This window comes from Biomphalaria glabrata, chromosome 7 (assembly GCF_947242115.1).
Source record: "Biomphalaria glabrata chromosome 7, xgBioGlab47.1, whole genome shotgun sequence".
Classification (NCBI taxonomy): domain Eukaryota; kingdom Metazoa; phylum Mollusca; class Gastropoda; family Planorbidae; genus Biomphalaria; species Biomphalaria glabrata.
Genome location: NC_074717.1, coordinates 36,766,199 through 36,778,742, shown reverse-complemented (window position 1 = coordinate 36,778,742; position 12,544 = coordinate 36,766,199). Strand labels below are relative to the sequence as shown.

The window sequence follows — 12,544 nt, the reverse complement described above, 5'->3', positions numbered from 1 at the left end:
AATTTGTTTTCAAATGAGTAGTTTGAGCAATTATTGTTGATAAAAAAAAATGTGCTTCCTTTCTGTAGGCTTGCAGTGCACAAACATTAGATCTCTTACAAGGCCAGCTAATAAATAATATTCCATGCCTGCATTAAACATTTTGTAGAGGAACCCTAGCCAAGGCTTTGCGATGACTGATCTAGGTTGTCAATGTCTAGTCCAAGACTCAACTGCTCTCTAAGGTGCTGTAAGAAAAAAAAAGGGAAGTTTCCCTTTCAGACCTTAGGGCAGATGATGTAAAGGTCATCTTTCAACTGCCTTTAATTTTCCACAACTTTTGTCAGGTATCAATTAGAGCTGGGTGGACTCAAAGGCGCCCTAAAGATCCTGAAATTAAATATCCCAATCTTTACCAGGATTCGAACCCTAGTTTAGTAGCTAAGTATTTTATCAGTCAGCCACTGTGCCTCCTAAGAAGCAGTAATCTTCAGATTTGATCAGTTTCTATTGACCAATGTTAGCGATACAATTATTTAGTTTCATGTATTTAAAGGGCTATAGTCTAATTAAACCTTATCTATGAAGACATCATGATTAGACCAGATTGCAATTATGTAATTTTCCAAGTCCTATTCTGAAATAATGTGTTATTTGCATAATGGAATTTTTTTTCTTAAAGTGAACACCAGCAAGAAGTGGGGAATACATGTGAATAGTAAGGAACTCAACTAAACTTTGGAATGCAATGAATGTCTCTTTGTGTGTGTGTATATTTTATGATGAAGTATTCAAATTATTAAAAATTAACAAGACAAAACACAAATCCAAAATAAAAGAAGAAGTTAAGGCTTTGCTCGTTCAATTTTATTTTAAAAAATTCAATCTGTATGTTTCAATGGTGATACTTTAAAAAAATATATGATGTAACAAGACTTCTACTACTTGATCAAATCAATCTTGAGGTCAAGTAGGTCACTCATACCTCAGATTGTACAAACAGAATTAAGTATTTGGAGTGATAACAGTTACATGTAAGAACTATTTGGACCCTTTTAAAAAGTCATTTGGGCCAAGACCAATATAATTGAGTTAAAGTATAGTGTCATGAACAGCATAGAAGTTCGTGGGGAAAAAAAAGTTATTTTATGAGACATAGCCAGTAATATGAAGTTCTATTAATAATTACTACAGCTAAAAAAAAATAATTAATTTAATTTTATATAATCTTGGTATCAATATTGGCTAAACTGTGTGCATTGAAAAATGGTACCTGGTACTACAATATAATGTAACATTCACATTTGTATTTCAGTCCAAAAGAAAATCTTTGAAAATAAATTGACAAGATTTTCAGTCAACTCTCTTAAGTACATCAGAGGAGCTGCAGAAATTGTGCCATTAATGAAGTTCTCTAGCATAATACAAAGCACTGTGTAACAATAGCATGCAGAAAACACATAATTGCTCTATACCAATAACAGTAACATATTTGAAAAGTTTGGGCAAAAGAAAAAGATTCTTAAAATCATTGTATCTTGTAAAAAAAAAAAAATTCATTAAATATGTTAATAATATAGGTGTACTTTGCATAGTGATAGAATAATAACAATAAAAATGACTGAGCATAGATATATGAACTTGTAAATGTAAATTGACGGGGAAAATATTTTAAGGACAATTAAACAAAAATAATTCAGGTTTATGAAACGTATTACAAAAAATAAACTTCTTAAGAAAAACTGAAAAGTTTTCTTCAATGAATTTTCATTTTGGCACATTGTATTTATCCTTCAGGCAGACTATTAAATGAAGACTAAACGTGAAAACAAAAAATAGAACCAAGTGTTTGCATAAAAAAAAAAGGTAATGCCTATTAATAAATTTGTTAATTTCCTTTAAAGTTGTAAGAAACTCTAAATTTATAGATATGAAAAAAAAAAGTTTGGAGACATTTTTGCAGAATAATTAAAACTGTTTACATATGGAAACAAAAACAAATTTTCAGATATATGTTTGGTTGGTTAAATGTGGATCCTTCACACAGGAGGTTTATCAACAATGTTTTCTAATGCGACAGTTCCTGTATACCAGCAGAGCAGAAAGTAACCAGCGGAACAAGATAAAATGACGAGTCCCATCCAGAAAACAATAGCCTGTGAACACAGAGAATGAGGGTTTGTTGGGTTGATCCAAAGCATTACATACATCTTAACTGTTCTATTTTTTTCTTTTATCAATCTAAAAAAATAAACACGGGAGACAGCTAAACCTGAGAGGAACATGCAAAAAAACAAAGAAAAGTGAAAGACAATGGTGTTTCATAGCATGTAGAAGACTAGTAGAACAAGAATTCAGCAGGATGGACATAAACCAACTGAGGGGAATAGCAGAGATAAATAAAGAGTCCAATGGCAAAGTACTGTTGAAGCCTTATGCTGCACTGGGAGTCAAAAGGATTTAAGTCAAGTCCCATAAATTCACATTTTGCATAAACTCTTTATGACAGCAAAGAGAACTGATGACTGGATTATCTAAAACAAATTCTAACTTTAATTTTATCTTATCCTAGATGAGTAATCCTTGAGATGATATAAAAACTCTCTGATAGGATAAACCTTAAAGAACAATAATTATATATTTAAAATGTACCTGGGGAGATAACACTGTGGTATTATCTGCTCTGGATTTCATCTTTTTAATTTCTTTTTTAGATTTCTTCCAATCTTGCTTTCCTGTGTTAAGTAAAGAGATAGGGTTAATTACCATGGAGCATTGATCTAATAAGTGTTTCCTTTAATAATTTTAGTGAAAGAAATCTTTGTTGACAATCCATTTTAAAACAGCATTTATAAAAATTGTGGCTGTAATTAAAAATAAAAGGGTTGCCACTCAGCTGTTCAAGACTATCTTTTAAATGTTCATAAACTGCTGAAGGCAAATGTTAACAAATTTCACTTTTAACTTTGTTCAGCATACCTAACTTCTACTGTTCACATGCTACAAAATGTGAGTGAGTAGTTATGACACCATCTGAACTTTGTACTTTTGTGTCTCTACATGTCACTGGCAAGACATTTACCAACCTGGAATGTTCAGCTGCACATTGGGCAAACTATTTCCACTGGAGCTTATGTCAGTTACCTTAATATTTTTTCTTCTCTGGCACTCTTCTTCTGTCACCAAAATGCTTTCTCCTTTCAACCAATCTCACTTTCTCTCCATTCAATACAATGATACGTCAGAAATGCAATGTGCCATTTTCTTAGTAATATTTCTATTTCTATAATTTTGATTTAATAATTAACCCAATAGCTCCTACCTAGCTCTGATGCGGTGTAGGCTGCAAAGCTCTAATGCATTTGAATCTGTTGGGACGCTAACAGAAGTTTTTAAAAAACTTTCTTATAAGAAGAGCTCATCATGTCTCATGTTGAATGAAAGTGTGGTGACTTTTTTTTTTTACAGTAAAAACCGGATGTGTATTGCTTTTATTTATTTTTTTTAAATGAAGTTTTGAAAGGAGGGTGCCCATACCCTCAGTGTATACACCCCACCAGGGAAATTGAGTACTTTAAAACTTTTTTTTATATTCTAAAGGTATTAAAATTATGTATTTTTAAAAACTAGACATATTATTCCAATTTACTAAAGTTATTTATTTATTAGTATTTCATCTTAAATTGTATTTACTACTATTTGGTTTAGACTTTTTTCAAAATTTAGAGTTACATGTCTTTTATTAGGGTATGTTAAGGATTTTTAAAATAAAAGCTATTGGGTCAACATATATGCTAATTTCTGAATCATTGAAGTTAATGACATTTATAATGTTAGTAAAATAAGCTTTAATTATTTTTATTTACCAATCTGCTTGCGATACTGATCTACTGGTAGACAGTGGCTGACATTTGCATCCTTTTTTCCCATTTAAATGAGATCACAATTAGAGTCTAGTTTTCAAACCACAAATTGTGGGGAAACATATCTATAAAACAGAAAATTGCAATAAAAAAAGTTAACAAGTTTAAAAGAATAATATGTGGGTGTTAAGACACAAGACTCTTCAAAAATAAGCATGCCAGATACTCTTAGGTTCTATTTGATAAACACAGGTAATATTATAAATATATCATCATTATGATTATTTGATTATAGATCTAGACTCTATGTCTAGTAATAAGTAATATATAAATTAATAAATATCTAACTAATAATATCATATGCCTATGTTACACTATCGTGACTATGTAAAGTATGTAGTAGGCCTATCATGTATTATGAATGATGTATGTATCTGTATGCCTGTCATTAGGAGGAGTTAGTGTCATGCATTCATGGCTATCCATTTACATCTACAACTAGATTAATATTTTTTTAAATACATAAACTATTAAAAGATTATTTGAGCGACAGTGCATACTAAATTAGATCAAAGCCATTCGACTAACTTTAATGCTGTAGGATCATGACTTTTTCGTTAGAAATAGCCGGCTATGTATCGAACGCTTTGGTGCCGTGTTGTCAAACATTAAGGTGAGAGGTCAAATTAATTTAAAAAGTAAACGCTTTTCAAACAAACAAAATATTAATTTCTTTCACACATAAATTGCTCTCTACATTTCTAAATCTAATTTCACCCAAAACTTCATTAGCTTTTACTTCTATAAGTAAAAATAAAGTAAACATTTTTTTCTAATTTAAGGGATATCGAAACGTAGCATTTTTTTTCGGATAACATTTTTGTTTGTGTTGTAGAATCTAAAAAAAAATGTCTATGATTTAGATCTAGATCTAGATCTAGGTCTGTGATTATACGTAATTCTTCACTTTAAAAGTATGCTTTAGGTCCTATTTAATGAAAAAGTTGAACGTGTCGCCTGAGAGCTACAAAGTGTAAATAAAACAGCTGCTTCTCTGAGTCTCAGTTCTCTCTAAAATTTTAGATCTAGATTATCTAATAATCCTGTATGAAAATGCCAGTATGTAAATTATCTACACTATTGATCTCGATCATAATCTGTTTATTTAAAAGAAAATGCACCTCAATTTTATCTTCCATTTATAAGTTAGACTGGTGGATCACTGGTAGACTAGATCAGATCAGCTAATCAAAAAGAAAATCATGAAAATTATTATCATCTGATCATGATGCTGATGCAGATCATCATGAATTTATAATTATCATATTAAATTAGATATTATGATGAATGATCATGATTCATTATCATTATTATCATGATCATGTCTAAGACTAAATTTCAGTTAAGAGTACTATGATTCTACACAAAGAAACACTGTCACTACTGACCTACTGAAGGCTACTGTCAGTGTCAGTAATCATCTGATCTGGTCTTTTAAGGTGTACTTTGGCTAATTATTTTCCCCCAATGCCTTAAACTGCTTTAAAAAAAAGATCAATTCAACTTACACTTATACTAACTTATAGATCTAGTTATGGATTTATACTTTGATATCAACAAAATCAAGCTGTGTCAGCTGTATTCAAATTGCTGCAATTACTTTCCCAAATTAGACTTAGAGAGGTGATTGTTGCATAGCTTCTCTACCTCTATGAGGAGCTAATGTTGCTTTTTTTTGTCAAACTTCAGATAATGGAAGTCATGTTCCAGAGCCAGAAGTCTCCCCATGGAACTTCACTAGTCAATATGATTGGTCAGTCCCTTAAAGGCTTAATATGCTAAACCAGTTTTGCATATCCAACAATACATTACTGTCTGGGGAACAAACAACTGCCGAGCTAAGGCCAGTACCAATTTGCCTTCAATTGAGAAAATGATCTCTGACTCTCTAGTCTACCAAAAAAATCAATGTCTATAAAGCAGTGGTTTTCACTACACTTTTGTATCGTGTATGGCTTTAATACTTGGGGGTTCTATTGGCTCCTTGTACACTTCTGCCGAAGATGCCTGAGATCAATGGTATGCAACATCTTGTACTATTTCCACCACAAACTATTATTTCGCTTTTTTCAGCACTGATTCCCATGCCAACTGCTCTAGCTGCAGCATCCAGTTTTGAAGTAAGACATTGAACCTGGTCTTTGCATTTTCTCTGATGAAGTCTATATCATCAGCAAACCTGAAATTGTTAATAGGTCACCCATTTATGGTCAAGCTAGGAGTAAATCTTTTTAGAGTTTTCATCATAATTTGCTTCAGAAATATGTTAAAAAGAGCTATAGAAATGTATTCATGCTGCACTCCTATGGATGTCCTTAAACTTTCTCCAATATGGTTGTTAAGAAGCACTGAGCTATTTGCATTTTGGTATAGGGCTTTGATAACATTGATAATGTTTTTATCTATGTTGAACTCCCTCATTGGCTCCCACGGTTGTCACATGCCCTCATGCCAAACCCTGTCAAATTCTTTTTTGAAGTCTATGAAGCTGTGTACTAGTTTTTTCTGGTGTTAAGGGCATTTTTCATTTAACAGTCTGATGTTAAATATTTTATTTGCTCAACAGTGCTTAATAGCCTGTCTTTTCTTTGGATAGGACCACCTCAGTTTTTTCATGAGTTTGTTGAGAATTATTCTTAGCATTATCTGGCACATTGTATAGTTTTGGCATTGTCTTGTTTCCTTTCTTGAGCAGTGCAATAATTAAAGATTGGGTCCATTCTTTTGGCCATGTTTGGCGAACTCATGAGTTATTTTGCCCTCAATGGCATAGAGAAAGGCTTTTCTGAAAGAATATCTGGAGAACTCTTACAATAGAAACAAGGCATACATTTGAGACACAAATAAAAGCTCTTGTCAAGGATAGATGCAGATAGTGAAAGAGAACTTAAATAGACCTGCAGACAACAGCTTTGTCTGCCCCTTATGTGACAAATTACACGGTTGCTACTGGCTCTGTGTGATCATGTGAAATCCAGCACTCATCCTTAATTTTAAGACTGAAAGACAATTGATTATTATTTATAATTTTTTCTTCTATTAATAATATAATATGAATTTTCTTTATTTCAGGTCTGTTTTGATTGGGGGGGGGGGGGTTATCTGGTGTTTTTTTTGTTTTGCTTTATTGGTACTTGACTGAAAATGTGTCCTGTTCTTTATTCTCCTCCAGCCTAAAGGGAAGCAAGCTACAAAAGGACAAAAACAAATAGCTGAAGAGAACCAATCAACACTTCAGTTTTATGTATATGTCATAGGAGGAGTCAATGTGAGTAGTTTGGGCTTGATACAGGTCTACACAAACTTTAAAAGGGTAGATCTAACTTTGTTTAAAAGTGGTACCTGTTCTTTTATAAAGAACAAAAAAAAATAGGGAGGGAGATTTAAAATACTAATGGTTATTTTATACAATAAAATGTTTGTTTGATTTAAATTGAACTCACATTGACTGAGCTTGAGGGAGGAGTAAATAACTGAGATCACAGTTTGTTTCTTTTTCTTAAGTAGAAATAATTTATTTTAGCTTCATGCAAACCTTTTCTGTGTTCCTCTCAGCGTAACATTCAATATGATGAACAAGTTAGTGGCTACCTACTGTTCAAATAGGGATTGGGTCTAAATCAGAAGTAATTTTGCAAGGATTCAAATAAGAATTTAAAATTTTTGGGATATAAAATGAATTAGGTCATATGAAACCTTTTAAAAAAAAAACAATTATTAGAAAGAAAAAAAAACACTCCCCTCTTGCTCTAAATAAAATTGTATGCAGTCAGTTTTTTTTTCTTCTTCATCGTTCTCATTGTTATGTTGGAGTGTTCATATGACTAGACCAATACATGAGATGAACTGCGCAGTGGTTTCCAAATCAGGGAGCTCTCCATATAGTTTTCTTTCTATTGGGGTGATTTGGGGCCAATGTCTTATACGGGCCTCTTGGTAAAGAGAGCAGTTTTGGAGGACGTGGTCGGCATTTTCTGGTGATACTCCATATGGGCAGATTTCACTGGTTCCAATTTTGAGCTACCGGTGCATGTGTTGTCGCATTCTGTTGTGTCCGGTCCTGAGTCAAAAGCAGTCAGTTTGAAATTAACTACTTCTAAGGTTGAATATTAGCATCTGTTTACTGTTTGTTTCTTGACCTTTTAGCATCTTTGCAAAAATCTCTTTAAAAAAATGTATATATTTTTATATTAATATTTAAAGAATGACAGTTTTAAATAACATGAAATTTATTATGTTTTAAGAACAAAAATATTTTTCTTGTCCTAGAAGGTTGTATGCTTACTTGATGATTTGTTTGTAGGTGAGCACATAATATGTAATGTTGTTGGTAGTACCAAAAAAAATGCTCTTGTTTTTATCTTTATATTCCAGATAGTATATTACAGTGTCTGGTATTTCTTTTACTGGGACTTATTCACCATGCGCCCGATTGTAAGCTGACATTTTAAAAAGATGTTATAAAAATCTTTGTTTATAAAGTGCATGTTCTTAGTTTTTTTAACTTACTATCTCTATCACTTTTACTAACGTTAAAAAAAAATCTTCAAAAAAAAATGTAATTAACCTTTTAAACATAAGATTGCTCTGTATTTAGGAGGAAAGATATTATTTTAGAAAATGTTACCTTTAAAAATTATTTTCGCATTTAAAGTTATCTATATTTTTATAACTTTGTGAGTGTAAATTATTTTTTTACTGGCTCGCTTTTTATTTGTTTTTACCAAGATTATAAAATATACAATTTTATGTTTCCTAGGTTTTGTCTTTGCTGACAGCTGCAATTTACTTTGGTAGTTACAAGTTCATGTCCAATATGGCCCAATCTGTTTACCAAGATGGACATCTGGTAGATGCTGGAACTGACCTTAATATGGAATCTGGCATGGCAGAGTGAGTATAAAGTAGGATAGCATTGGGAAAAATGATTAGCCGAGGTACACCTTAAAAGATGGACACTTAATGCTTTTGTCCTTACCCCTAAGCAGTCAGCAGGAGTTCAACTAGTTTCAAACTAAACTCTTAGTAGTTTATTTCTTGGATTTAATGGCTTGGTGAGGATGAAACTGGAAGCAGCCATTACAGTTTTGAATATCATACTAATGTGGTTTTATCTTCATCAAAATATCATACATTCATCTAATGTTTTTAATATCTTTTTCAAATTTGACTTGCATTGTCAATCAAAGACTTTATTTGTAAACTCTGTGTACCACCCTGCTTTGAGACATAAATTAAGAATAGTTTAGTCAGCTCAAATGACTTAAAATTACTTTTAGAACGTACATTTGAAAGTCATTGGAATGTTTGACAGTGTTTGTTATATATATATAAATAAATATTATATAAATATGTATACACCTAAAATAGAAGAAGTTAATTAAATTTAGACTAAAACTACTAGCTGGCTTGCCTTAGACAGAGCTTCATTAACATGCTGCTTGTATTAAAAGGTTAGTTTTGACACAAGAGTGCTCCTGCTTATAAAAAGTAAATCAATTAATTTGTTTAAATTGTATATTTCAGACATAGCAAAGATCTAATCTTGTTGACGAGTATTGTACAAAGCTTGTCCTTATTAAGTGGATACTTTTGGCTTTTTTTGTTACTGGTATGTCGCTGTACTGTTTATTTATTAAGGATGAAAACTACATTTAGCTTATTGTATTTTGTTTAACAATTTTAAATGCTCTTTTTGTGTAAATTTTACTTTTGCTTATTTACAAATTTTCTGCTGTGGTGTAATCAGCTGTTTTTCTCATGCAGGCTCCCGCAAGAGTTCTACACATTTTGTGGGTTAACTTTTTAGGCCCATGGTTCTTTGCTCCTGCTGAGGAGCAGCCAGTGGATGATAAAAAACAAAAGAAACTAGAGAGAAAGATGAAACGACAGCAGATAGTCAGATGAGAAAAACTGTTTGTAGATAGCTTTGTGTTAGATTTGTGCAAGGTGGACAAACGTTTTTTTCTCATGTATGTTTGCAGTTTCACATTTTAAATCATTATGTAGCTAATTAATGATGACATTTTGTCAACTTTTTCATTGATGTGCCATTCAGCCCTTAATTGTAATATATTTCACTTGTCTGAGCTCATGCATGGTTTGCACAATTATTAAAGTATACTTTTAAAATGTTGAACCTTACTCTCTATGATAACAGGCAACCTCTCTTGATTATGTGCCCTGGTTCAAAACTGTGTCATGTGACCAGCTCAATTACTTGCTGCCTTTACTTTCCTCTGTAGATTAAGACTTCACCAGAGGATTCAAACTTTGGCATTTGGTTCAGCAGCCTAGCTCTTTAGCATTTCATTCACCACATCCTTTGTCGTATGACCTAAGTCTGTTCTTAACATATGTTGGTCTTTTGATGTGTTGAGTATCAATAGTCATTTAGTTTAGTAAAAAGAAAATTTGTTTAGCTATCTTACAGCTTTTTTTAGGTGCCCATATAATATCTTGATATCAACTCGGCTCCCATATATTATCTGTTTTAAATGCTCACTTGAACTGCAGATATAGTTGTACAGCAGCAAACACAAATTTGAAATGTGTACTAATTTAGAAAATTTCTTTTAAATATGTTTTGTAATATTGTTTTAAAACATCACTTTTCATTCCAATGATTATTACATATTAGATGGACTGGATTTATATTGAATAAATAATGATAGGTAAAGTTTAGCATCATTATTGTTTTGTTATATGCATTTTGAAGAGTTCTTCCTTCCTTACTTTGTTTGACCATAGACTGTTCTATGCATCACCATGAAATGTTGTATGCTCTCAAGTTTGACTTTTTATCTTATGTGTGAACGAAACAAAAAGTGTGTCATTAAAATATTTTTTTTTATACTTATTCTAATCTTTTTTTTTTTAAACCTAGTTGTTTAAATGTATGTAGGCTTTTTTCCCCTTCAAAACAAAATAAATATTTAAACGTAATAATATTAAATTTAGTCATTAGTGATATTTGTTCATATCTAAGCATTTTTCTATTGACAAAGAGCCATGAACTCAGTTAATGGAATGTACAATCACAATAAAGTTAATTGTTGTGAAAGAAGTCATGTATGGCTGTCAACAAACTCTACAGTTCTATGTGTGATACATTACTCTCAGATGTGCTTCCATCTTTGCTGATAGTTTGCTTAAGGTGGGATTATCTACATTATAAACAGCCAACCATAATAATTTAATAGATAGTAAGTTTCCCCTTTCAGACCTTGCGATCTCTGGGGCAGATCTGATGATGGTATGGTCATATGTTTCTTTGACCGATGTCTAACGAGCAGGGTGTCATGTGGCCAACACAATGACCAAACGCCTTTACTTTCCCCAACTAAAGTCAGGTACCCATTAAAGTTTTGGTGGACTCAGGGGCGCAAAAAAAAAAATTCACAATCCCAGTCTTCGCTGAGATTTGAATCCAAGAAACCAGGCCAAGCGCTTAACCACTCAGCCACAGCGCCCCCAATTGATAGACAGTAGCAGCTATGCAAATAAATAGTTATGTAAACAATTTAATACCACAAACGACAAAACCTTAGTAACACTTTATAATGTTTGAATAGCATTTTTTTACAGAGCAAAAATGAATTGGAGAGCACACATTTCTCTATAAAAGTAAAGTTCCCCTTTTAGACCTTATATCACTAGCGGATCCAGAACTTTGGAGTGGGGGGGGGGCGATTTTGACCCAAACCCTAACCCTAACGCCCAGTAAACCCTAACCCTATGCATAAACGTGCGCACAGCACACACACATATACACATACATATATAGAGCCTATATATGAGAATTTTAAAAAGCAGCATTTCTCAACATTCAGCGAAAAACATAACAACTGGGGCAGCGCTATAAGTTTCGCTAATGGGGTTCGGGGCGAAGTCCCGACGGCAAAAGCGTTTTCTTGCATTCTTCACTGCAGAAACGCATTTTCCTGACATCTACAGCTCATTATTCATCAGTGGGGTTCCGACGCCAAAAAAGATTTCTTGCATTCTTCAATGAAGAAGCGCATTCTCTTGACCAAAGGCTCATTATTCATACTATTAAAAAAGGACCTTTCCAATAATGTTGTACTTGAAAAGTATTCTAATATGAATTTATAGGCCCTTAATACATTGCAAATAAAACCGATTTTTTCCTTGAAAAGATAAGATAACCCACATATTTAGATTTTGGATTTGAGGATCGACGCCGACAAAATAATTATTCGATAAATAATATTCAATAAAATTTAAGTATAAATTGTGAGTTATAGTCCCAAATTTATTTAACTAGCAAAATATCAGATTGAGTAAAGGTTGGGAAAATGAACTATAAAATACTAATTGGGTTTAGAACTCATCTCAATCGTGACTCTTATACTGAAAAATTTCGTTTGAATTCTAACTTTCTTAAAATAATTATTATAAATCCATGTGAAATTACATTAACTCTGTCTGGAAATGGGAGGGGCGGTAGAGTTAAAACGATTAGGCCCTAATCCTCTCTCCTTTAATAATTTCTGCTAAAGATTGCATTTAGCATTAAAGAATAGGGGTGGGGCGACTCAACTAATTTTGTTCACAAACTATGATTCTCCATAAAAATAGGACCGCCCCCCCCCCCCACTCAGAGAGGGCTAGAGTGGGGA

The 12,544-nt window shown here is 32.5% G+C and overlaps 1 protein-coding gene and 1 long non-coding RNA gene across 2 annotated transcripts; one reads left to right on the top strand and one right to left on the bottom strand.

Moving 5' to 3' along the window:
• Positions 1–824: 824 nt before the first annotated feature.
• On the bottom strand, positions 825–4,552 carry LOC106061753 (uncharacterized). Its single transcript, XR_001216694.2, has 4 exons — positions 4,431–4,552; positions 3,846–3,967; positions 2,632–2,714; positions 825–2,135 (listed from the first exon to the last, which is right to left on the bottom strand). It is a non-coding gene; the product is annotated as an uncharacterized LOC106061753 (long non-coding RNA).
• Positions 4,553–4,820: 268 nt separating this feature from the next.
• On the top strand, positions 4,821–10,757 carry LOC106061754 (transmembrane protein 208-like). Its single transcript, XM_013219957.2, has 6 exons — positions 4,821–4,961; positions 7,075–7,170; positions 8,277–8,336; positions 8,662–8,795; positions 9,429–9,513; positions 9,669–10,757. The coding sequence occupies exons 1-6, from the start codon at positions 4,950–4,952 to the stop codon at positions 9,807–9,809; spliced, it is 528 nt and encodes a 175-aa protein (XP_013075411.1). The 5' UTR covers positions 4,821–4,949; the 3' UTR covers positions 9,810–10,757.
• Positions 10,758–12,544: the final 1,787 nt, after the last annotated feature.

Bases quoted from the DNA above. Each gene is read 5' to 3' on its own strand.
- LOC106061754 (XM_013219957.2), top strand. The intron at 7,171-8,276 runs GTGAGTAGTTTG...TTTATATTCCAG, and splicing joins ATGTCATAGGAGGAGTCAAT to ATAGTATATTACAGTGTCTG. The intron at 9,514-9,668 runs GTATGTCGCTGT...TTTCTCATGCAG, and splicing joins TTTGGCTTTTTTTGTTACTG to GCTCCCGCAAGAGTTCTACA.